At 51.6% G+C, this 26,652-nt stretch overlaps 1 protein-coding gene across 1 annotated transcript; it reads right to left on the reverse strand.

Moving 5' to 3' along the window:
* Positions 1-1,925: 1,925 nt before the first annotated feature.
* AMFR (autocrine motility factor receptor) lies at positions 1,926-26,229 on the reverse strand. The gene is made up of 14 exons (XM_084905112.1): positions 25,825-26,229; positions 16,960-17,052; positions 13,390-13,554; positions 11,284-11,436; positions 10,853-10,893; positions 10,564-10,696; positions 10,272-10,405; positions 9,164-9,274; positions 8,468-8,658; positions 7,828-7,931; positions 6,024-6,158; positions 5,578-5,661; positions 4,146-4,330; positions 1,926-3,489 (listed from the first exon to the last, which is right to left on the reverse strand). Exons 1-14 carry the CDS (start codon positions 26,095-26,097, stop codon positions 3,342-3,344), a joined length of 1,950 nt encoding a protein of 649 aa, XP_084761238.1. The 5' UTR covers positions 26,098-26,229; the 3' UTR covers positions 1,926-3,341.
* Between the last annotated feature and the right edge of the window lie 423 nt (positions 26,230-26,652).

The raw sequence follows: 26,652 nt of genomic DNA on the forward strand, positions 1-26,652 counted from the left end.
CTCCTCGCGTGCAGCTGGCTTTGCTTGTTTCTGAGGGCGGCGTGGGGTCGAGGATTGGGAAAGGGAAAAAGCCGGGAGGGCGGGTAACCCCAAAGCGGCTAGCACAGGCTCCTGTTCCTCCTGTTCCCAGTGGCTGCACCGCAGGGGAGGATGGGTGGTCCCAAGAAGGAGGCCAAATTGCCTGGACCCTCTGCCCCCAACTGGACACCTTTATTTTTTTACATATATTTTTTAATTGATTTCAGAGGGGGAGGGAGAGAGAAACATCCATGATGAGAACCATGGATCGGCTGCCTCCTGCACGCCCCCTACTGGGAATCGGGCCCAAAACCCTGGTGAGTGCCCTGACTGGGAATCAAACCGTGACCTCCTGGTTCATAGGTCGATGCTCAACCACCGAGCCACACCGGCCAGGCCATCTTTAAGAGCCTGCTACCGCACCTGGCGCTGGGAAGCACACACACAGGGGCAGCTGAGATCAGCACAGTGGGCATCGGAGGCCGTGCTTGTCTCCCCGGACCACAGTCTCACCACCGCTCTCCTGGGCTGCCAGGCGATTGCTGTAGTAACTAGCAAACCGGCTGACACTGACACCCGGAGGGAAGGAGCAGGGCCCATCCAAGTCCCTGTGTCACATCCACGGCTCACTGGTCAGCCAGGCAGGGAGATAGGACGGCCTCGGAGGTCAGGCCATTGGAACCCTCTCCACACTCCAACAGATGGGACCGGCCAGCCCGGGGCAGCCCCAGGGCTTGTGAGTCTAGGGGAGGTGGGGGAGGGGATGATTCTGCTGCTAGTTCCTCCTGTTCTAAAGAACCAGCTGGCCCTCTTCAGCCAGCCCAGCCTGCTGGTCAGCCAGGCCCCGCCAGGGCTTTCCCACCCGCCCTCCTCATCCCACGCACCTGCACGGGGAGGCCCAGGCCAGCCCTGCTGATGGGAAGGTTGCACTCCGGCCACAGCATACGGCACGGCTGAACTTTGCTAAGAGGGAGCTGTGTTCTGGCAGGTTCTCTCCCCACAGAACTTCCTTGGCCTGATCTTCCTGAAAAGGAGTCCGGAGCATCGTCTGAGGAGAGGACGCAGGGGGACCGATGCAGTCAGAGCGAGGAGTGTGGGGGCCGAGCCCGGTGGCTCTGACGCCCACTTGGGTTTGGAACCGCTTCTGGGCGGTGAGACGAGGCTTCCGGATGGAGGGCATCCGGGCGAGCAGATGGGTTATTCCGGAACAAGCTCGGCGCGAAGCCGCAGCTCCTTTCACCTGCGGGGCCGTTTCTCCGTCATGGGGAGCCACCCCGAGAGAGGCCCACATCTGCTGGCACGCGGGGGGCACAGCTCAAGTGGGAAATGAGGCCCAGTGGCCACCTGGGACCTTGAACTTATAGCAATACAAAACGTCCACATAAAAGCCTCAAAACTTGGGGTGAGGGAGCCCAAACCCAGTATCTCAACAATTAGGGCCCCACAAGTAGAGGGAAGGAGTGATATAGACCACCTCCAAAGCACACAGGCTCCTCCCTCTGGGAGAGGCCATGGGATAGAGAGCCGAGGCGACTGGTCTAGCTCCTGCCACTGCCCTTGGCATCGATCCCAGACACCCCCGAGAAGTGACAAAAGCCGAGTGGGTGGTACCCAGAATCCTCAGCTACCTAGCGGTGAGTCTAGGATTTCTCTCCAGGGTAACCAGAAGCTGTGTAAGGCCCCACGCCCAGCTTCCATCACCGTCACACTGCCAGGGGCCACTGTTTCAAGACCTCAAACTGCCTTCAGACAACTCCTCCGCTCACACATCTGAAACACACAACGCCACTTCAACCAGCGCCACCCGCAGGCGAAAGGATGGGAAACCCTCCACCCAAGACATGGGCACACCATCAACATGGGACCGAGCACCGCCTCAGCTCCAGCCGCACACAGCACACTAAGGATCCAGTCTGCTTTTTATTATTATTGTTGTTGTTTTACAATAAAAACAAGTAGCTATGCTCTCAGCAAAACAAAACACATTTTGTTTTTTAAAAAATCACAGAAATGTACTAACAGCATTTCAAAGGTAAGGCTTCTGAAAGGTTTATTGAAATAAATTATCTTGGCCTAGACATTGACTCATCACTCTTTCTTCAATTACTCTGCAGCATCCTACAAACTTTCCGCTTAAAATACATTGAACTTTGCCGATAATTTTAGGTAATACTGGATTCTCCCCCAAAGGACTGCCGGTATCGTAACTGTTTTCAAACATTAAGGAGAAGAAAAAAAAAACTTAATCTGATAGGACATAAAACTGAACTATGTAACCTATCACTGCATGTTTCAAATCCTTCCAGTGGACGTGGGATGAACTTGCAAAGGGCCAGGACCTGCGTCTGCTCTGAACAGCTGGATGCCACATCTTCCCTTCCCGAGTTCTCGCCCACAGGACAGTAATGAGAATGAGGCTCCAGAGAAGACAGAAAGGCAGCTTTTATTTCTCCAGCAAAGCCCTCCCATGTCCTCTCCGTCTCTAAGGCCCACGTTTCCTCCGAGGACAAACCCACAGCCGCTGGCAGTGCCTAATGCACTTGACCAAGGAATTCAAACCAGAAACCAGAGCCTGCTGCGCAACCCCTCTGGGCTGCCCCCCCACACACACACACCCCTGGGGCCACCGACATGCAGAGGGGCCGACAGACGCACAGGGTGGGCACGGGAGGTGCAGCAGCACCAGCATAAACGGAAATAAAACCAGCTTTGGTTGGGGCTCGGAAAGGAAGTCCCGGACGGCCTGGGACACACGGGCCACCCGCTCACACGCTCCCCTGGCTGCTCCAGGTATCAAACCGAGAGTTATTTTTCCAAGATGCCCTGCCGGCCCCAGGGCCCGAGGGCCTGGTTCCGGCCCCTGTACCCCTCTGAACGCCTCTAAGAACAGCATGAGACAGGCCCTCCCGTGGGGTGACGTGGGCTCCCGCTGTACATCCCCCTCATCAGGAACCGGCCCCCGCCCGCTTCCTGCCAGATCGGGGCTGAGACACCAGCACTGGTGTGGCTTATGCATAAAGCTGTCCCAAAGCTGCCGGCCTCGGACCTCGGGCTGCCCACTGCCCCCTGGCCTTCCCCACCCCCAGAAGTCCAGCCCTGCCAGGAGAGATCACGCCTAGAGTTAACATGTGCAGTGTTTCTAACGGGAGAAGAAATGTCACAGAGAAAGGGTTACAAAAGGGATTACATTTGTCAGCTGTCCAAACACTATGAAGACCACATGCTTTGTACAGCGGCAATGCAGTCAGGCCCGCGTAGGCCGCGGGCGGCGAGGCAGCCTCCCGAGGCGCTGCTCGGGGAGGCGGCTGAGCGGGCAGGAAGCGCTAGGAGGTCTGCTGCTTCTGAAGTCTCCGCTCCGCGGCCGCGGCCAGCATCCTCCGACGCAGGGTCACAGGGTCGGAGGGCACGCCTTCCGAGGCCAGGCAGCCCTCTGAGGCCGAGTCATCTTCAGAGCTTCGGTTCAAGAACCGCCTTGAAAGCAAAGGATGGGCATGAGGCACGGGGAAAGCTCTGGAACAGACACAGACACACAGGACGCGTCGCTTCTGCACCCCTGGTTTCCCAGGCGCCTTCACGGAGCTGTCCCTCAGCTCTGCCCCGGAGAGAGCCCGCCGAGCAGAGGAGATGCTCTTCGCCTGGGGGGCAGGCAGAGGCGGCTCAGCTGTCCGTCCTCTGGCTGTCCCCTCCACAGTCACACCCAGCACCGAGGCCCGCCCTGCTCGAATCAACACAGTGCTGCGCTGTCCCCAAGGCTTAACTACAAAGTCACAGGCACAGCCCAGGCTCCACCGCACCGGTGCTCCGGGCTGGGCCGCACGGCGTTAACCGCTCCACGTCTCGCCTGTTCCGCTGTGAGCCTGTCAAATGGGCACAACCACAGCGCTTCCCCCCAGAGCTGTCCAGAGAGTCCAAATAACGAAGAGAAAGAGCTCGGAGCACGTGGCACAGAGTGCTGTCCGGGTCCACGTGGCTGAGGATGCCCCAGAAGCCACCAGTGGAGCCCCCTGCTCCCGGTTAAGCCTGGCTGTCTAGGTGACGCGGAGGCTGTCCATGCTGGCCCCTGCTGAGGAGACCTGCTGTGGCCGGAGTGACCGGGCTCCGGGCCCCCGGGGCTCAGGGGGCCTCACCTGCGCGCCTGCTGCAGGAGGTCGTCCTTGCGCTGCACCAGCATGCGCTGCCGCTCGTCGGCCGACTTGGAGAAGCGGCTGCCCCGGGCCTCGAAGTCCTCCCCCTCGCTGGGCTCCGCCTCCGCCTCGCCGAAGTCCAGCGCCTCCTCCAGCCGGGGACCGAGGGCCAGCGGCACGCGCTCCGCCTGCCCGGGGGGAAGGAGGGCCGGTGAGCCAGGCCGCCTCCTGGGCAGAGGCCCGCCTGGCCAAGGCCCCGGGGAGCCCCTTGCTGGGCCCACAGGCGGCCGCCATGGGGCGTGGGCACCAGTGACGGCGAACCTGACCCTCACTGGACAGGTGAACGATCACACCCACGCCTGGGGGCTGCACGCTTGGAAAGAAAACCGTTAACCACCACTTTGCATTCTGGGAATTTGCTGTTCAATTCTAATAACTGCTCTAAAATTGAAACAAGTCTTATCACGCTCACCACACAAATTTTATACCCCCTCCTGGCTCTGAAACAGCCAAGCAGATAAAAAGGGTCAATTCTAAGGATCTTTTTAAACAGATACAAGATCATGTGGTTCCTGTGTAACAGGATGTAAGCATGGATCCCCTCGGTTTGGGCCCCCACATGCCCAAGCAGGTGCCAACCATGTACACTCCTGTGAGCAGACACGGCTGCCACCTCCAGGCCACGGCAGGGACGAGGGGAAGAGGCTGAGGACAGGCCTACGAGCTTCTCCGTAGCCTGCACCCTCCCCTCCCTCTGCCTCAGCCGAGCAGTGAGGAGACTGCAGCACAGTGTCGCCTCGCTCGTAGCCCTAGGTTTGGGCACAGAGGGACTGGCGGTAGCCAGCACACTGAGAAATCTGGGGAAAGAACTGGCTCACCGCAGATAACAGGCTGTGCGGAGAGCCAGTGTGAGTCACTGACTCTGTGGATGGGCAGCAGGTATGGGTCCTGCCCAAGAGAAGCCCTCAGAGGGAGATGTGACCCCCACGAAGGGAGGGATGGCCATAAAGACTCAGCTCAAGTTCCCAAGTATAGTCAAGGTTTCTGGTACCCGATGGGGCAGGGAGATCTCAGGGGAAATGACAGACCCAGGGGCACACACACACACTGGGTCACATGGCCCATCCTAAGCTCTCTCTTCCTGAGTCTGACCCTACAGGTCAGAAAGAACTGGTGGAGAGTGGAGGAGGATGCACACAGGTTGAGGCAGCCTGCACTCGGGGTTCACCTTGAACCCTGAGAGAGATGGGATACACGCCCCCTCTTAGGCTCTTCCAGAGCCTCACGAACTCTGTAAAAGGCAAGACTAAAGACCACTGCCAAGCACACACAGCCCTCCCCAGCCCCGGACTCTCCCTCCCTCCCTCCCTCCCTACCTCCCTCCTTCACTCCCTTCCTCCCTCCTTCACTCCCTCCCTCCGGCGTCAGGCCTCACCTGGGCCACCATTTCTCCCTCGTCCAGGTCGCCGTTCGGCCTGTCTGCAGGACTGTTCAATGCGGGTCTGATGCCATCTGACCGCTGAAAGAGATGGCACCACAGTCAGTCCAGAGCCGTCCGAGCCTAAAGCACAGCACAGGGAACACCCGGGGGCAGAGGAGCTAAGGTCCCGCCGGCCTGAGCCCCAAGGCCTACAGCACCGAGAAATGGAAACGCTGCTACGATTGCAGACTCAAAAAAAAATAATGATCTAAATACATCTGTTCCTGTCTTAATCCGAGCCTCTTTGGTCGGTCTGTTCTCAGTCATAATTTGGAAAGTCATTACAGAAACCATTCATTAAATCATAAATAATATGTAGCTGTTAAGGTAACTGAAAGTCTCTAGCAGATCAAATCTTTGTGAAGACAGAGTCCCTTTGCCATGCTTAAGACCCGGTTCACCTGTGTGGGAAAAGGTACTTGAATCCGTCCTTCTAGAATGTTGTCTGTGGTTATCTCCACCGAGCGTGTCAGCTGGAGGTCCTGCAGCACGAGCGGGTACGGGACCTGGGGGAACATCTCCTGGATCTGATGAGCCTGTAGGAACACAAAGGCAAAGGCCACAGACATGGTCACTCCACAGCGCCCCCCGGAGGGCCCGGTGTGGCAGGCTCCGGGCACCGAACTTGGCATCTGCCATGAAAGCAAAGGTAAGGGAGCCACTCCCCCTCTGCAGATCACCATGCAAACACACTCCCTTTTATACTTCTCCAGAATGCGACAGATAACTGAGACATCGATTTGAAAATAAAGAGACAGAAGTCCAACTGGACCCTAACACGGGCTCAACGAGAATATTCCAGTTTTTAAAAGTGCGCATTAAGTTGGGTATGAAAATGTGTTCTCTTTAAAGACATAGTTTCAAAAAGTAACAAATTTCTGACTCACACCCCATGGGTGAAATTCAAATGCGTTATGTCACATGAAAGAATCCCTACTCAAAAATTCCATTTAAATGACGCTTTGGAAGAGCAAAATTATAGTGGTTGCCCGAGGGTGGAGGTGGGGAGAGAAAGTGATCACAAAGGGGCACCATGGAATGGGGGGTGGGGGGGAGGGGAATGGGACTGTTCTCTGTGTAGATAATGGTGGTAGTTACACAACTATGTGAGTTTGACAAAACGCACAGAACTGGATTCTGAAAAGGGTGAATTTACTCTATGTAAATAATACCTTAATTTGAATAAAAAGTTCGCCTTCAGAGCACTCACCCATCAGCATGACCTCATCTGTTTATAGTCAATCTGCCCAACTATAATAGAATCACACTCCCACCTTGTTTACTTGTTTACATCATGTATCGCCTGTCGCAAGTTTTCATTACAAATTCGTTTAAAAAAATACATTAAGGTTAATGAATAAATGAGCAAATGACTAATGACCTGCTGAAGTACTGGGCAGGCTGACACACATCCGCCAGAGATTCTATTCAAGAAGGACTAAGGTAGGATGCACGTTAACACTCCTGCATTTATTATCACAATGAAGACTAAATTTCAACCATGGTCTAACATGTTTCTCCAACAGCGTAAAATAATTCACCATGTGATAAAGGTTAGAAAAAAGGCAAAGAATCTAGCCCTAGCCAGTGTGACTCGGTGGATAGAGCATTATTAGCCTGGGACTGAAGGGTCCCAGGTTTGATTCCGGTCAAGGGCACGTGCCTGGGTTGTGGGCCTGATCCCCAGTGGGGGATGTACAGGAAGCAGCCAATCAATGGTTCTCTCTCATCATTGATCTTTCTATCCCTCTCACCCTCTTCCTTCCTCTTGGAAGTCAATAAAAATATTAATTTTTTAATTAAAAATAAACATTTGTGATAAAAATAAATAAATAAAATAAACATTTGCTAGGCCTAGTACAATTGTTAATAAAACGCATGTCATTCACTCCAGTCAATAATTCCCCCACTAACTATTTTGGCTAAAAAATCAGGAGAGTCCAAGATTGGCCTAGATCATGACAGAATGAATTTCGCAGTACCCAGAAAAGGATCTACCACAAAGTAAAAAAGGATTTTGCAAACCAATTTCAAAATGTAAAACACAAGAATCTGAGTGATCTCAGTGAATAACCAAAATGCCCCTAAACGTCCTGCCGCTCTGCCAGAGCGAAGCCAGGACCAACCAGGTCGCTCTCTGCACACGTGCCTAGACCCCCCCCCCCCCATCACTAAGCCTCTTCTCGGAGCAGCCGCAGTCCTTACCATCGCGTTCAGCTGGGAGTTGCTCGCCTGCGTGATGCCTAGGATGTTGGTGGTGTGCATCACTTCCACTGAAAAGCTCGGCAGCCAGCTTGCAATCCGAGAGCCTGAAACAGAGACAGCGAGGGGTAGAGACCCGAACAGCACTCCTCCCGAGAGCATGCCGGGAGAAATGGGGACGCGTCCAGTTCAGCACTGGGATTTATGGAGTCGGGCAGCGTGAACCACAGGATGACCCACAGCCCCTGACATGGTGCCCAGGGCCTTGGAATTCTAAGTGTGGTTCTTATCCTCGCTCCTCTCCCCGCTGCTGGGAGGCAGGATGTTGGTATCTGTGGGCAAACAAGCAGAACTACCCCCAATGAACAAACTGTTACCAGCGGTGAGCTAGTGCAGTGGTCAGAGCGCTCCTGGCTGGCACGGCTGAGTCCATTTCACTCCTCCTTCTCCCTGCCCGGCCAGCCACCTTCACACAGAACCTAGCAGAATGCCTGTCACACAATAACCCCTCAGCGCTACCGATACCTTCTGAACGTTCTCAATTAAAGCTGAAATACTGTATTACAAAGGCCTGTAGGGGCAGTTTATGACTGGCACAGCATCAGCCCCTCGGGCACTGTGCCGGCGGTGGAAGCCCGCTCACCGTCGAAGTGGAAGAAGTGGTTGTGCTGGTTCAGGCGGGGTCTGCCCTCAGCGGCGGCCACGGGAACCAGGTTCTCATCCAGGTTCTCTCCCGGATGGTCCTCCCGGACGCGGTTGTTGTCGGCGATATTCAGAGACATTCTGCACGTCGGGCAGGAGGTGTCTTGCTCCAGCCAGGAGCGGAGACAGGAGCTGCCAAAAAGGACAAAACCACAGCTCCTTAGCGTGTTTTGTGAGGACTCACCAGAAGTACTCTGAATGCATCCAACGTGTTGTCATTTTACTTCGATTTACCACGAGGTGAGATTTACATGTGGAGGAACATCTGCTGACATTAGCTCTTCACTCTAACATACTTCTAGGATGTTCAGCTGTGAACATTAATTCATTCACATACATGGTCACCTACCAAGACCCTTCTCCAATAAGACTTCATCACGTCCTCACCATCTCCCTTCCCAGCCCTAACTGAGCACCTGACAATGCATGTGGCTGGATTGTTCCCTGCTCCAACGATCTGTTAGCTGCCCACTAATGCCGTCATAACCTTGGCCTTCTCTCCACCATCCTGAAGGGCACCTGGTCAGTCCGAGGTATCGTCCCCACTCCCCTGCTAGGATTCGCACTGAGCCCGGCACAGAGCACCCGCTCGCCCCGGCAGCATGCCAACCCCGCGTGGCCCTCCCGGAGCGCCTACTTGTGGAAGAGATGGCCGCAGGGCAGCTTGCGTGCAGCCTGCATGGAGTCCCAGCAGATGGCACAGTCATCGTTGTTGACAGCAAGCTCCTCTGGAGTTGCAACTGCAAACCTGCGAACGATAGAATGAGCGGCAGGAATCAATTCCCAGCGCACTCCCAGCGCCCTGTGCGGACAGGAGGTGTCTGTTCTGGCCGGGAGCTTGTCTATGGGCACAGTCACAGAGGAACCCAGTAAGACATTGCCATCAAAAAGAGTACACCCGCTTTCCTTCATGGCCTAGCCAAGAGCAAGGGAGGGACTTACAGGCAGAAACTCTGTCCTGACCATGACTCCGTCTAGTGATGACCTCAGAAAACATTTCTGGGCGAAGAGGAGTGAAAACCCCCAAAGAGCCAAACAGTCCCCTTGGGCACAGAGAGGGTCCCCATTAAGCTCACCCTTTTAGGCTTGTTTAGCCTCAGGCTGGCAAGTGAGTGCCCCCTTCAATGAGGATAAGCATATGTGAGTGTGTGTGCTTGTGTGTGTGTGTGCGTGTGTGTGTGTAATAAATGCACATGAGTAAAAAATAAGTGAGACTCACATTTTTAAAATAAGGAGGACAGATGCCCAAGGAAGCTCCCATATAATAATGATGATGATAAAAGGGACATAATAAGAAGAACTAATATTTACTTAGGGTGGTAAACACACGAGACAATATACAGATGATTATTATAGCATTGTATACGTGAATCCTATATAATTTTATTAACCAATGTCACCCCAATAGATTCAACAGAAAAAAAGAACCTAGTATTCACTGAGCACGTGCTGCGTACGCAGTTCTAGAACATTCTAAGTTGATTGCACCTATCCTCCCATGAATCCTGCCAGCAGTTCCAGGAGGAGGTTCTGCTCTCATCCCGAGAGGAAACACACACAGAGTCAATGAACCGCTCACACCACAGGCAGGTGGGGGATGCACAGCCAGGCAGACCGGCTCGGGAGCCGACAATCCTCCCCATCCTGTCACCGGTTCCCAGCAGCACGTTCCCAGCAGCCGGGCCCGGTTACCACTGGAGAGCGAACCTGAGACAGCACGGGCCATGTCAGCTGTGCTCACTCACCTGGCCTCCATGTTCCCAACCACGTGCAAGTAGTTCTTGTGCCGGCGGATCCGGCGCTGCACCTCGTGGAACAGGTACCGCAGCTGCATGAAGATGACCAGGCTGGCCATGGACAGCCAGATGTTGCCAAATAACTAACCAGAGGGGAAGAGAGTAAAGTACACATGAAAAATGAACGGAGGTGAGGTGTGCACCAGAAGCTCTAATTGTTATGCTATGGTCCTTAAATGGTCAACCAGCAGTTTTCCTCACTAATGTACGAACCAGGGTTCCTGGTTCTGAGAAAACTCACCAGCATGTGGATGTGATGCATGAGGTCCAGAGACAAGAGGGTGAGCTCCATGACAAAATCCGTGTAATAGACATACGTCCCCTTCCCTTCCCACGTCCCCTCGTGATTGAGGTCCCAAAGGTGGATCACGTATCTGCAACGAACACAGGAAAATCGTCTTCATATTCTTTTGTTACAACTGAATTTGGTTTAGACATGATATAGGACAGTCACATTTTGATACATTTTATATCTTAAAATCTACTGTATGGATAGATCGCAATCACCTCCCTCCCGAATTTCTACTCACCGCAAAATCACATGAGCAGTCCTCACGGTGACAAGAAGGGACTGTAAAAAACAAAGCCATGTTTTTCTTTTTAGTCCAATTTAGGATTCCTCTTACTTTTACAAGATGATAAAAGTCAAACATTGCTCAGTTCAATTTAAAATGAGTCAATGCAGGTAAGGCACTTAGAACTCCTAGGATATAGTAAGCTCTACTTACATGATAGCAAACATGACCACTTTTAATTAGATTGTAGAACGAATTACATGAAACAACACAAATAAAAGCATTCAGTACCAGTACCCAACACAAAACAGACTCAAAAAATGCTTGTTAAAATGAAAGACAGATGTCCATCAGTCACTTCATGGGTGCAAATACCCGTTGATACTCCCGTAGCTTCCCTGAGAATGTGCAGAAGGGGGATCAGAGCAAAGCCGTGTGCCTCTCACCTCCACGGCCATGAAGGCCAGCGTGTGCATGCCGTGGATGTAGCCGGTGACGCAGCAGATGACGGCGAGCCCGCAGCAGGACAGCAGCATCGCCAGGAGCAGGGCCAGCACGCGGCCGTGGCTGCTCATCGGGGTGGTGGGCGAAAAGGAAAGCTGAAACGTACAAACAGAGGAGCTCAGTCCTCTTCGCAGCGGTGAGGAACTCAAGGTTAATCTTGGTGGCTTTGCTTGGGGATCCATGCTTAGCTGTGTGGCCCAATGGGAATCACAGAAAAGCATCCCATTATCAGATGGCCAAGTCCTCCAACCATCCAAAATATGAGCATGAGCTGAAGTATGGAGACCTTTATTTATCATTTAGCCTACTGCATACAACAATATACGTTATGTTTTCATCTCAAATCCTCAAGGATCCTCTGACCAGTGGGATTATAAGGCTCTAGAAGCAATTTCCAGAGGCACGTAATCCCCTCTTCTAACATTTAACAGGGCTCAGCACAGCACCAGTCCTGTGGTTTCTTTCTGATCTTGCTCCAGCAGTTGTCCGTTGTCCGTCAGGACTAGGACAACTGTAATGGACCCAGGTGCAGACTTCTACTGTAATGCTATGCTAATATATGCACGGAGAGGCAACAGCTCGGAAAAGGAGGCCTGGAGCTGTAGGCCTGAGCAGGAAGGTGTAGACGGCAAACCCATTAGGGAGGGTGAGTTGTGAAAGCCGTAGCCTTTGAGAGCGAACTAACTCACACAGAGGTGCAAGAGCCGCTGGCCCAGGATGACGGGTAAAGAAAGGGCAAACAGCCGGAACCGGTTTGTAGACAGAGCATAGGCCTGCGGACTGAAGGGTCCCAGGTTCGATTCCAGTCAAGGGCATGTACCTTGGTTGCAGGCACATCCTTGGCAGGGGGTGTGCAGGAGGCAGCTGGTCGATGTTTCTCTCTCATCAATGTTTCTAGCTCTCTATCCCTCTCCCTTCCTCTCTGTAAAAAATCAATAAAAAATATATTAAAAAAAAAAAAAAAAGGCAAACCAGGCCCCGGAGTGGGTTAAACTGGAGGCCAAACTGGAGGTTTGTCCAGGTTCATGAAAGGAGTTGGGGAGCACTCAGGAGTGAGGGTCCGCCTGCAGAGCTGTGATCTGACCCAAAGCCATGACGCAGGTCTTGTGCCCGGACAGAAAAGGACTCGCTTCTCCTGGGACCGAGGAAACCAGAGAGCTAATCCAGGCCTTGCCCGGGGGTGGAAACAGTGGAAACTAATCAGCAGGAGAGCTCCAAGAAGCAGACTAAGGGGAGGAAATGGAAGGAGACTAGCAGATTTCTGGAAGAGACCAGCTTTTACTCAGTTTACACATTAAGGTTTCTTGGGCTGTGACAGAAACAGTTTGTGTAGGTGAACGGGCACCATGTGGGCTGTCATGTAACACATGACTGGATGGGGAGAAACCCCACCCCCCACCCCCATGAGACACTGATCCCGCATTCCTTAGCTGCTGCAGAAAGTCCCTCAGAATTCCTGTTCATGGGGCCCTCGCCGGTTTGGCTCAGTAGATAGAGCATCGGCCTGCGGACCAAAGGGACCTGAATTCTATTCCGGTCAAGGGCAAGCACCTCCTCCCCGGCCAGGCCCTGGTCAGGGGTTGTGCAGGAGGCAACCAATCGATGTGTTTCTCTCGCACCAATGTTTCTCTCTGTCTTTCCCTCTCTCTTCCACACTCTCTTCCACTCTCTCTAAAAAATTAGTGGGAAAATATCCTTGGGTGAAGATTCACAACAACAAAAACAAACAAAAGAAACCATCAATGGTTGAGAACCCACAGGTTGAGAACTGCTGCTGTAGAGCCTAAGACCATCGGAAAACACAGACATTTACATTACGATTCATAACAGTAGCAACATTACAGTTATGAAGTAGCAACGAAAATAATTTTATGGTTGGGGGTCAGCACCACGTGAGGAGCTATGTTAAAGGGTCACGGCATCAGGAAGGTGGAGAACCACTGCCCTAGAGAGCCACCCCAACACGCCTCATGTGGCTCCTTCACGTTGAAGGACATAAACCTGCAGAAGGGCAGCACAGCGAGCACAGGGCGTGGCTGGACACTCACGTATTCAAACCGGTCCTTGCAGAGCTGAACCATCAGGTGCAGGAAGACCAGCCCGGCGAACCAGAGGCACCACATGACCACCTCTCCCACGGTCTGGACGTTGAGCACGCCGAAAATGAAAATGAACTTGTAGAAAATAAAATTCCAGAACTTGTCTTTGAGGTGCTGAAAAGAGAAAGGTTTACAAAGATTAGTACCATCCCACCTGACCCGCTGAAGAGAAGTTAACGTAACAAAAGCTGACTTCTGCGGAGAAAATATTCTATTCTCAGCTCGGTCACTTGGCCACAGGAATAAAAGACAAAGGGAAAAAACAACCCCTCTGAAGAACAGAGAAGTCACCTTGAAAGTAATTTGCAAATTTGGGGTTGTAATCTGAAATCACGTAAGGAATTTTAGCCACCAAAAGGGGAGAGCTGTTAGCATAGTGCCTTGTGAATTAAGTAGCACATGTACTTCCAACACAAAACAGAAAGAATGGGGGGCTACAGCACTTTCCCCATGTTTGCTCTCTGGATTCTTCGAACAAACAGTAGAAAAGATTAGACTTTTTTTAAACTCCTTCAGATTCAAGAATAACATAAGCTCATTTGGCAGCCCACAATCAATGTAAGTACAAAAAAAAAAAAAAAATGCAGAACAAGCAGGCATCAGCTTTATCATTTCACTTATCACATGTAAGAACCTTCCCAATGTCAGTGAATAGTCTCTGAATATATCATTGAAGTGGTTACAGATGAACACGGAAACTGGTTGTAGTTTTTCGCCATTCAGAGAGCGGTGTGATGAGTGTCTGTGTGAGCGGCTACGTCGTCACCATCATCGAAGCACCCTCCAGACTCCCAAAGAAGCCATGGAAGTCACATCCCGTGACCAGGGCACGACTGCCTCACTGTCCTCTCCCCACCGACATGAGGACTTCCAGCTTCAATCTCTCCTATACTGGTCCTGGCGGGTGTGGCTCAGTGGGCTGGGCACTGTCCTGGGCACCGAAAGGTTGCCAGTTTGGTTCCTGGTCAGGGCACAAGCCTGGGTTGCAGGTTCAATCCCTGGTCAGGGTGCATACAGAAGGCTACTGATCTCTGTTTCTCTCTCACATCAAAGTTTCACTGTCTCGCTCTGTCTCTCCCCCACTTCCTCTCTCTCTAACCACTTCAATGGAAACATACTTTTAAAAAACTCTTTCCTGTGCTGCAAAAGGGGCGATGAGGGGCATCTAGCCAACAGATATTAAAATATACTACCAGGCCATCTATGGGAGTGATGGGATAAAAATGTCACTTCTAAGTATACTTTCTATATAGCTTTGAATCATGTAAATGTTTCCCAAAGTCAAAAATTAAAACGGAAAAAGCCAAAGTGAATAAAAGCTGAGCTTGGACCTAAGTGTGTAACAACCTGATACAGAACTCTTCTGGGAGAGTGAAGAACTCTCCTGGGAGCTTTTCGATGGCACTGACTGTACCCGCTCTGAACAGAGAACAGAGGACCGGAGTCCTCGGAGGGTGTGTTTCGGGTCTGGGGCAGGGAAAGCGCACGGTGAGCCTCGCACAGTGTGTGCCCGGGTGTGACTCTGTCTGCTGTGTGACTCTGGGGAAGTCCCCTAACATCTCCTACAGCACGGGCTTTTCATGGCTTACAGCTCATCCTCATAAAACGTTGGGGAACCAAGTTAACTTATGTACAGCGCTCAGGCAAGTGCCATCACAGGCATTTAGTGCTTTAAAAACTTCCCGGTTCTAAACCTCGCCTTTCCAGTTGAACATCTGTCCCATTTCAGGTTGTCTGTGCCTCTGGCATTCCTCTAGTCTTGAACTGGAAGCACTCACAGGGCAAACCCATGTCAATTCTGCTGAGTCCTAACTCAAACTAATGCTTCATAAATGCTACTGGATGACTTTGGTCAAAAAGTCACCACAGACCCGCAGGAAGATGCTCTCTCCGCTGAGAAAACAGAACACTGAGCTGAGCGACAAATGTGCCCGTGATGATCACCGCTGGGTCTTGAAAAACTCTCTGGAATACTCCGAGGTTGTTTTCTGTACGTTTCAAACTGATACTTAACGTTTCAGAAAAAGAAAGCAATAGCATCTCAGGCCACGGTGCCGGCTCAGTCCATCAGCAGTTAGACGGCCTGCCTGGCCTGACCAACTTCTGACCCACAAGTCAAAGGTTTTTCTTGAAGAAGAAAGCATCAAAAGAAGCTTTGTATCCTCAAAAAAAAAAAAAAAAAAAAAAAGCCTACATTCCACTGATGCCATCGGGGAGACCTCTGGAGTTGATATTTTGGAGAAAGTGATGCTACTCAGGCAAAGTCTCTGGGAAAACTAACAGTCCTGCTCATAACAGCACCCAGGAGCCCCGCCCCCACAGTGAGAGCGTTTCACTCTGAACCAAGGCCTTGCTGATCTGATAACAGGAGATCTGGGTTGAAAAGGGTAAGGAAGGAGGGAAGCCATTGTACTCTGAATGGAGCAGGTTCCTGTGTCTCACCGCTGAGATGAGATAAAGTTAAAACAACAGTTTTGTTTGTATGTTGTTATTTCAGCGGCCAGCTCTAAATTCTTATTTTTAAAACACAGCATTCTGTACTCTGTCCACTAAAAGCTTTGGGGGACGGCTGATCTGTGCGGTATCATGTGGAATCATTCTTTATTGAAAGCATGTCCTGCTCACATAATGCATTCTGAGAAGAATGTTCAGTCAGACTGTCTCACCTAAAAGAAGAAGAAGTCACCTACTTTCCTGCTGGTAGAACAGTCCTGCATTACTTTTCCAAGGGGAAGAACTAAAATCTCTCAGTAAATTCCTTTGGCAAAGACTCCCATGCTTTAAAGACTGATAGTTATGATTATTCAAACTAAAATCTATGCGTCTTTTAAAACTACATTCATAAAAGTCCTGGGGAAAGCAGCTATAAATAATATCGGGACAACTTGGCTACAATGAATACGGACTGTGGATTATGTAAAGCACTAGAGGTCCGTTGCACGATATTCATGCAAGGATAGGCCTTCCTTCCCCTGGCTTCACTCCCAGTCGCCCAGGAGCCGGCAAGTCCTCGCTTCTGTCTGGAGCACCGCTCCATTAGCTCCCTCCACCACCTCCCTTCCCCACATAGCAGGCTTCGCTCCACTCTGCACCTGAATATGCAAATTACTCTCCATCTTTGTTGGTTTAATTTGCATGCTCACTCTCATTGGCTGTGGGCGTAGCGGAGTGATGATTAATTTGCATGTTTCTCTTTCATTAGGTAAGAAGATTTTTACCAATGTTGAACTTCCTGATTTTGACCATTGTGCTCCAGTTTTACGAGAAAATGTCCTTGCCCTTCGGAAATACACACTGAAGTATTTGGATAGCATGGTTAATGACTACAACTTACTCTTACACAGATCACAAAAAATAAGTATATAGAAACAACAGGCAAATGTTAACGCAAATGAGACAAAATGTTAACTCTGAGTCAAGTTCTTTGTAGCATTCATGCAACTTTTCTGGAAATTTGAAATTATATCAACTAAAAAACAGATCTGGTCGTAGGAATCCATCCTTGCCGCCTGGACTTACCTGTCTCTCGCTCACTCGAAGAGGGCCGAACACAATGCATTGGATTAGCTTAGCCATCAGCATCAAGACACAGCAAGCAGTGTTGACTAGAACCTGCACACAAACCAAAGAAAGAAAGTTCGTTTCCTTCTGTTGTTAGGAATCCAGCCATCAGTTCCGGTGACTGAGCCTTTCCGGTTCTCTATCTGCACAAGACAGGTAATATCTGAAGGGCACACGTTTACAAGGTGGTGTGAGTATAGGAGAGGGAGGAGAGACGCCAGGAAACTCAGAGGCCTGACCCAAAATGTACCCTCCAGAGGCCACGGTCCCCTTTAGTCCTAACAAAACCGTGTGTAAACTTTGTACTGCCTGTGTAAGCTCTGTGTACCTTACAAACTGTAGGTACATCATTTTCTACATTAAGATTTTGATAGCCGCAAAGAAAAGTTTTCTAGAAAGTGAGGTTTATCATGAACAGCAGAATTCAGTACCCAAATACCCGGCCCTGCCTGTCAAACAGATAGGAGGTGGTCACAAGGGTCACAAGAGCATTAAGAATTGAGAATCAAAATACACATGTATATTTTAAAATTCATCGTAATGGGGTGATCTGCCAATCAAAGGTACTCTCTGCTTACTGTTGGCCTTAAAGACAAGAGAAGGGATTGGAAAATAAACCAGGAAGGAGGTAGAAGAAAACTAGCAGGAGGGAGTGGGAACTGAAAGGCAAACATGAAACACCAATGCAAAATCAAGGCCTTCTTCAACAGCAGGTGGGCAATTTTTTAAATAAATGTCGGTTTGGGTCAATGGTTGAATGATGACATATGAACCAGGAGGTCAAGATTCAATACCTGGTCAGGGCACATGTACCCAATAGGGGGGATATAGGCGGCAGCCAATCAATGATTCTCTCATCATTGATGTTTCTCTCTCTCTCTCTCAAATCAATAAAAATATAATTTTTAAAATAAATAAGAGATGGAGAAATCTAATGCTTACAAAATGAAAGGGTGGGCTGCCCCTGACCCTAAGGCTAATGTGGCACAACACATTCCTGGTGCTCAAATGATTTTTAAAACACTGCATGACCCCAAAAAGCCAAAAGAACCTAGAGAGAGTCAAGATGGCTTTCATCAGAGCAAATGAAAATGAACACGAACTCAAAGTAAAGCTTGCTTCACTGTTTGATTCACTAAGTTTACATTAAGGTGGCCATGTACCTCTTCCAAGGTCATTTTTCCCCTCTACTTTTAAAAGAAGCAAATATGATGTTTGTTTGTTTGTTTTTAAATATATTTTATTGATTTTGTACAGAGAGGAAGGGAGAGAGATAGAGAGTTAGAAACATCGATGAGAGAGAGTCATCGATCAGTTGCCTCTTGCACACCCCCCACTGGGGATATGCCCGCAACCAAGGTACATGCCCTTGACCAGAATCGAACCCTGGTCCCTTCAGTCCCCAAGCCGACGCTCTATCCATTAAGCTAAACCGGTCCCGGCTGATGTTTGTTTTTACTGGAAAAGGAAGGGAGGAAGGAAGGGAGGGAGGAGCCAGAGAGAGTAATGTGAGGAAGCACGCTCCCTAAGCTCTCTCTCTCCAGGTTCCCTGAGCATCTCACATCGTCCACCCTTTGTCAGAACAGCCCTCATTCATTAGGAAAATATTAAATTATGTTTGGTTCTATTCTGCCTGCCTAACGGGGCAAGGAAGTGTGTGACACATTTTTAAAGAACTGAATCAAAAATAGTTCTGCTGAAAATAGAAACTGTTGTGGTAATTAAATCCTTCAAATAACCGGGGGGGGGGGGGGCGGGGGGGGGGGGGGAGATCTCCAATTAGTTACCCAAAACATCCTGTATCCGTGCCTTAGGACTCCCAGTAGAACAGCCCATTCAAGCATTCCAACTAATGGCTGAGGATCCTAATTTTCAAGGCAATGAAATAAATAGGTATTAAAAAGCTCGCCTCCATTGTGCTTCTAAACCAGTCAACGGAACCGTCTCTCACATTAAGAAAATCGTCCTAAGACAAAACCACAACCGCAACCCCTCAAGCTACATCCCCCAGCTGAACAAGTTTCTTAAAATCAAGTCAAAAGTGCCCTCACCGAACTACTGCAGGCTTTTAAAACAGAGTTCACACGCAGGCATGTGAAATGAAATGAACCGAACACATTTAGCACCTCCAGCCAAAGAGCTTTTAAAATCTACGTGACACAGCCAAAACCGGTTTGGCTCATTGGATGGAGCGTCGGTCTGCGGACTGAGGGGTCCCAGGTTCGATTCCGGTCAAGGGCATATACATTGGTTGCGGGCACATCACCAGTGGGGGATTTGCAGGAGGCATCTGATCGATGTTTCTCTCTCATCGATGTTTCTGGCTATCTATCCCTTTCCCTTCCTCTCTGTGAAAAATCAATAAAATATATTAAAAAAAAAAAATCTACGTGACACAGAGCTTGGAGACATCTAAAGAGCAGGCTGCTATGCGAGCAAAGGAAAGAAATCAAATTCAGAATTGCTTAAGAACTGCTCTACCCAAAGCACATTCTCCAGCATCCTGGACTACAACACAAAAAAATGTGTTGTTCCTATTTCTCAGTTAAACTTTTTAAAGGAAGGTTTTCTAAATTCAAAGAAAGGTGTATAAATTTTGTATCTTTGATTTTTTAAAAATAAGAGCTCAAAACAAAAAGCCCTCCTAATCCCATCACCCACACATTACCATTTCTTATTTTAAAATACTACATATATTTTATTGATTTCAGAGAGGAAGGGAGGAGAGAGAGAAACATCAATGATGAGAACCACTGATTGGTTGCCTTCTGCATGCTCCCTACTAGGGACTGAGCCCGAAGCCCGGACATGTGCCCTGTGACATCCTGGTTCACAGGTCGGCTTCGACCACTGAGCTACACCCGCTGGGCTCCTATTTTAATTTTAATGGCAGAGTTAAATGTTAGCAAGGTTAAGAAGTGTGGACCCTGAGAAAGAAGATACTAAGAAGGGTTCCTGGTGAGTAAGAGGGCTCAAATGCAAAAGCAGAGCACAGCACCCATTTCTAACCAGGGTCCTCTTCACCCAATTGTACCTAGGGGAGAAGTATCTGCAGGCACTGTGTTCCTGTTCTTGAACCAGTCCTTATAAAGGAGTTCCTGGAGTCCGATTTCAACCAACAGAACGGAGGCATTCCCAATCTATTCAGAGCTGTGAAGCTCTATCGCCATCAGCGTCTTCACCAACCAATCAGAGTGGCTCCATTTTGACCAATCAGGACAGTGCCTTTTGGACCAATCAAACCACGAGGATGTGGAGTCCTCATTTGCATGAAAACAGAAAGTCAGCTGCATTCTGACACAGGGAGTTCACTTTCTCTTTCCACTGAGGAGTGGAGATGGTGTCTCTGACTCTGGTTGAACGGCTGAAGTCATCTTGCTTGGAGCAGAGTGGAGCAGACCAGACTGGAGCAGAGCAGAGCTGTCCAGCTGGAAGGGGCCTCACACACACACACACACACACACACACCCGGGCCATCTCACAGCCTGGCTTCCTCATTGAGCTGTAGCACCCCTGAGCTGCCCCACAGCTGCTGTTCTCAGCCCTGTTGTATCATAATTGAGCTGTTAGCACTGAATAAAATCTCCTTCTTCATCGCACCTCACATTGGGGATTCCTGTTGGCACTGAGTGAGCGCCAACTACAATCAGCTGGCAGAGGAAAAAAAAGACTTGAGAAACTATACAGATACTAGAAAGGAGGTTTTGTAAAAAGAGATGCCATTTGCAAACTATAGAAAAGCTTAAACTACGTAAGACTGGAAGCAACTAAAAATGTATAGGGAGTTGTCTTAATTTCACAAATATTGTGTCAATCCAAAAAGGATTGGGTAAATTCTCTACTTTAGAAACTAAATGACAAGCTGGTCTGACCTTCGAGGAAAAGAGAAGCGGGTGATAGCACGCGGCTTAGCCACGTTTATCACGGTGTAACCTTGGAGGCACTTTTCATTCGGTAAAATGCTGGCCACCCAGGGGCCTTATTTATGAGCTTGTGATGAAATGCAGTTCAACTACCAGGAATTGCTTCAAGGGCGTGACGAACACGGACACTTCTTAGTCTGTTTAACACCAGCATTAACGGCTGCACCCCCACACCCCATTTGTCTGTCTCTCCCTTTAAGGACAAGTGGGACACATTACACCTCTCTGCAGCCTCCCAGTGACAAGGATAAGATGCCAATAACATGCAAAGAGGCACATGGCCCCTTATTGCACTTGTACTCCCCTTCTCGCAATACCGGGGAAATGAATGAGGTCATGTACGCAAAGCACTCAGTACACATCCAGCCAGTAACCAAACAGCGGTCTTTTCCTCCCGACCTGGAAGGATTCCTCCTACATTAAGTTGTCTGTTGAGGCTTATATCCTATTATTCATGAGTAGTCTCTACACCTCCAGTATTTATGGAGCTAACATTTTTTCTCGAATTTTCTTTGGAATATTCAACTCCTACAGACTCAAGCCTGGTTAAGTTATTTTCAGCTCTGAAGTTGTATCGTTATGTGAAGACTATCAGTTAGCAAATATTTGGGACCACACCCTGTCTTATATTCTTCCTTAAATAATGTAAAAACCATGATTGGTTGACAGACTGTACAAGAACAGGTTGGGCCTAACAGGCCACCACAGTGTGCCAATCTCTGCTCTACACGGTCAGTTGACTTTTATCCGTTTTTGGTTCTGCTGATTATTTTCTCTAGAGACTTCTATTTAAATTATTTCATTTGCATGTAACTGAGTCAGATTTGTATGTAATTAAGTTATTGTTTCATATTTCCGTATTTCTATTTCACCATTTCACCATGTCCTTTTGCAATTTCAGAAGCAAGTCCATACAAAAACAAAACAAAACAAGAAGAAAGAAAAAAAAAAACAGAAAGGGGGAAGTAATAAAAAGAATGAGTAATAAAAAGAATGAAGAAGTGGAAACACCTGAACATTCACAATGACAGAATGACTCAAGAGGTGCCTTACTGGAAGGGACGTATGGAAAGAGAAAATGAGCCTGGGAAGGAATAACCAATAAAACTTAACTGGAGTGAAACTTTCTAATGAAAGTTCTAAAAAGACACGAGAAGGCAAGCGATCATGACAAACCTGAGTATTTGTCAATGTAAGGATCCTGGTGCCTCCTCTCTAACCTGTTCTCAAAGTCCCTGCCGGAGGGCCACTGCAGTGACCCTGGCAGGAAGGAGGTCCTAGGTCACCTCAGCTCCTGCCCTCTCCCCATTCTGCACAAACCCGTCTTCCCCCCTGCTGCCAGACCACCCCTGAAGAATCCCCATCGTGACAGCCTCTCCCCCAGTAACCCTGCGGCCCACAGACCATGTCACACTCCTTAGTGCTGCGGCTGGATCTATCACCAGGCACCAGCCCCACCCCCATCCTCTCCCAGAGCAGTCCTCTCCACGGGTGTGCCTAACATCGCCTTGGACAGTCGTCAAAATGAAGGTTCCAAAGCTCCCTCCTCCTCCCTGGGATTGATCCCCAGGCAGAGCCTGAGAATCTGCATTGTACAAGTACCCCAAGTGAAAACGGACCAGGCTGCCAGATGTCCACACTTGGAGCAATACCTTCACAGGGGGTTGCTCGCCTCTTCCTTCCTTTCACACAGAGGGGTCACCGCCCCCGCCCCCCCCCCCCCCCACCTCCTGAGGCTCCCCTTCACCTTCCCGGCCAAGCTCCCTCCGAAATCGGGAGCCACTAGATTTTAACAGCCCGGTTTATGGACCTGTCTGTGTAGACTCTGCACTGTCCACACACCACTCTCCTCGGAATGCCCTGAGCTGCCTGCTGAGATCCCGCCACCTTCCAAGGCTGGGTTCAAATACCCCTTCAGGCCATCCTTCCCGAGGCATCCGCTTCTCTTCCTTCCAAACGCCACCAGATGTTCTTCCATGTCTATTGTCACTTACCAAATTTTGCCTGATTTGTATATGGACCACTGTTGGGGGGTGGGGGAATGGAAATGATCGCAGTTGTGCCTTCCAGAATGCCCCAAAGGGTGCCTTTGAAAGGTTTCTGAGTCTATTCATCCAAACCTCCTGAGATGCCATCAGACCTACATGAGTCTACAGTCCAGGGGTCCTCAAACTTTTTAAAGTGGGGGCCAGATCACGGTCCCTCAGAGAGCTGGAGGGCCGGACTATATGAACTACTAATTCCTACTGTAACACCTCGGCTGCGCTCACTGCCCAAAAAACCTGGCGGGCCAGATCAGACTCCTCTGCGGGCCACATGTGGCCCGCGGGCCGTAGTTTGAAGACCCCTGGTCTACACCATGCCCTATGAGGACACGTTTCAGAGATCCCAACTGCCAAACACCAGCCAGCAGGATGTGCAGACTGGCAGAAAGATCAGTGTTCGTTCTGTCTTGCTTGGTTTTTAAACTGGAAGCTGAACGTCTTGGGGCAGGACACAGAGGATCCACTTTCACAAACGCCCCAAACTATCCACTCCCCGGATTATCTATCTCCCCACCCGAGATTGTGAGCCCGGCTCAGCTGCGAAAGCAGAAACGATGTCCTCCCTGGGAGGTAGGAAAACTTACAGCGGACACGTGGAGGCCTGAGAACCCGAGGCAGGCCCGGATGAAAGTTACTTTCAGAAAGCATGAAAACCCAAAGAGAAACGAGGGAAGAAAAACAGGAAGAAGCTCAGAGAAAGGAAAAGCATATCCACAGACAGGACACAGAACAATAAATTTGCTTAGGGCCTGACCGCTATTGAAAACACTAGCAAGAAAACATGTCTTAAATTAACAGTTTTCACAGGAAAAAAAAATCACAGGCTTTGTTTGTTTTTAGGAAGAGGTGTGTTAACCTTGAAATTTGAACATGGATTAAAAACAACAACAACAACTCCTAGGGGGGGATAAATCATTAAACAATATTAGTAGTGGTTCTGTAAATACCACAGTGGGTCCCTCTCAAAGATTCGTTTATATCCTATACTTAAAAATATATATCAAAAATTATAACCTAACACTTGGCAAAAGCCCTCTTCACATCACTTGAAATTTGTTTACCTGCTAACTCAAATGCAAAAATAGATTTGAAATGAAGAGATAGGAGGCCCTGACCAGTTTTGCTCAGTGGATAGCGCAGGGGTCTTCAAACTTTTTAAAGTGGGGGCCAGATCACGGTCCCTCAGAGAGCTGGAGGGCCGGACTATATGAACTACTAATCCCTACTGTAACACCTTGGCTGCGCTCACTGCCCAAAAAACCTGGCAGGCAGGATCAGACTTCCCTGGGGGCTGCATGTGGCCCGCGGGCCGTAGTTTGAAGACCCCCGATAGAGCGTCGGCCTGTGGACGGAAAGGTCCCAGATTCGATTCCGGTCAAGGGCATGTGCCTGGGCTTTGGACACATCCCCAACAGGAGGCAGCTGATCGATGTTTCTCTCTCACCAGTGTTTCTAGCTCTGTCCCTCTCCCTTCCTCTGTAAAAAATCAATAAAAAAATATTTTTTAAGGGGGAGAGAGAGAGAGAGAGAGAGAGAGAGAGAGAGAGAGAGAGAGAGTTCTTTCTTGGTTTGGTACTGCCGGGCCCAGCTTAACACAGAAGTGGGAGAACTTGGCTAACCTCTGTCAGAAGGACCAGGAGGCCTAACCCACAGCCCACAGAGCCCACAAGTCCCACCGCCTCCTGATGGAGCCCAGGGGGGTCAATTACCACAAATAAGCGGCCTGTCACCAGGGTGCCTGGAGCATGGACCTCAGTCACTTCCAGCCTCCTCTCAGCCCCTGGAGACCGGACCAGGCTGCCAGGGGACACCCAGGTGGCAGCCCTGAGCCCTGGGGCCGGTTTGGCGACCCCCGGGGGGGGGCGGACAGAGGGGCGCTCCAGGCCAGGGCAGAAGCCACGCTCCTGGGCCGCAGTCACTGCCCATCGGGCGTCTGTCTGAGCCCGGCACACGGCGGCTCTGGCACCGGCAGAGACCGTGTTTCAAAGTGCGTGGCTGGAAGGGGAAGTCCCTGCGCTGGCCGGCTTGGCTGGGCGGATCGAGTGTCCGCCTGCAGGCCCAGGGTCCCGGGTTCGATTCCCGGTCAGAGGCACATGCCTGGGTAGCCGGGCTCAGACCCCAGTGTGGGGTGTGCGGGAGGCAGCCCATCCATGGTTCTCTCTCATCATTGACGTTTCTATTCCTCTCTAAAGTCAATAAAAATATTTTTATTTACTTTTTTTTTTTTTTTTTAAAGGGAGAAATCCCGAGGGACAAGGACGGGGGTTTTTGTTTTGACTCCCCATGTTGTGCCGTCGTCTCCTTCGGCATCAAAGGAAACCGGGGTGAATCATCCCGCAGGAGCCACAGGACAGGAAGTTTGTAGGTTTGTGACGACAGAGGCTAAGTGCCCCCCCAAAAAAAGTTGTGGGAGACTGGCCTCTCCCCCAGCACCCATGTCCAAGCTCAGGCACACGCCCCACCCCCACCCTCGGCCCCTGAACAGGCCTGGCCTCGCCGCCGGCGCCCCCAAACCCGCTCGTCACAGTCGCCTGGCTGGGGGCTCCCCCCACCCCCCCGGCACCCCCCGGCACCCCGCACCCCGCACCCCGATCCCACGGAGAGCCCGCCCCTGGCCGGCCCAGCACGCTCCCCGGCGGAGGCCCCTGCTCTGCGGGGTCTTCCGGTTCCCCCCACCGTGTGTCCCCCCCAAACTCACCGATCACCCCACCGGCCCCCTCCACCTCCCCCGGGCCGTCCCTCCCCGCGACCCCCGCTCTCCGATCTCCGATCCCCCCGGACCTCGCTCTCGGGGTCCGGGGGGGGGACCCCGCCAGCCACACCCCCCGCGGATAATGGGGGGCCCCCTCGCTCACCCACACGAACAGGCTGTCGGCGAGCAGGAACTGGGCCACGTCGCGCAGCCCCGGGCCCCCCGCGCTCGGCCGGGCCCGGGCGGCGGCGCCGGGCGGCGGGGCGGCGGCGGCGGGCTCCCCGGGCGCCGGGGCCGGGGCCGGGGCCGGGGCCGGGGCGCCGGGCCCGAGCGCGCGGAGGGCGCTGCCCAGGGCGCCGAGCAGGGCCAGGCCGCTGAGCGCCGCGTAGGCGCGCAGGCTGGGCCAGGGCAGGCGCTCCAGGAACAGCAGCGGCATGGCGGGCGCGGCGGGCTCGGGCGCCCAGGCCGCGGCGCGCTGCGGGCCGCCCGCCTCCGTCGCCGCCGCTGCTGCCGGCGCGGAAGCGCCTCCGCGGGCCCGGGCCGGGGCGCCGCCTCCCGCGGGCAGCGGGCGGGCCGGGCGCGGGGGCGCGGCCTCCGTCCCCCGCCCCCCGCGGGCGCGCCGCCGCCGGGCCGGGTAGGGCCGCGGCCGCAGGGCCTGGCCGCCGGCGCCCAGCATCGCCGCTCCGCCTCCGCCTCCGCCCTCCGCCCGGCGACCCCTCGGCCTCCGCCCCGCGACCCCTCGGCCTCCGCCTCCGCCTCCGGCCCCTCCGCCGCGGGCCCGACTCAACCGCCGGCCCGGCCTCCGCGTCACCGGCGCTGACGGCGTGGAACCCGGCCGCGTGGCCCGGCCCAGGGCGCGGGGCCTGGACCCCCCGGCTTCCGGCCGGTTCTGTGCCTTAGTCCCCCTCCCCGCGTCACCCTGAGCCCCCTCCGATCCCCCTCCCCGCGTCACCCTGAGCCCCCTCCCCGTGTCACCCTGAGCCCCCGAGTC

The sequence above is a fragment of the Pipistrellus hanaki genome, assembly GCF_964339955.1.
Source record: "Pipistrellus hanaki genome assembly, chromosome: 15".
NCBI classification, from domain to species: Eukaryota; Metazoa; Chordata; class Mammalia; order Chiroptera; family Vespertilionidae; genus Pipistrellus; species Pipistrellus hanaki.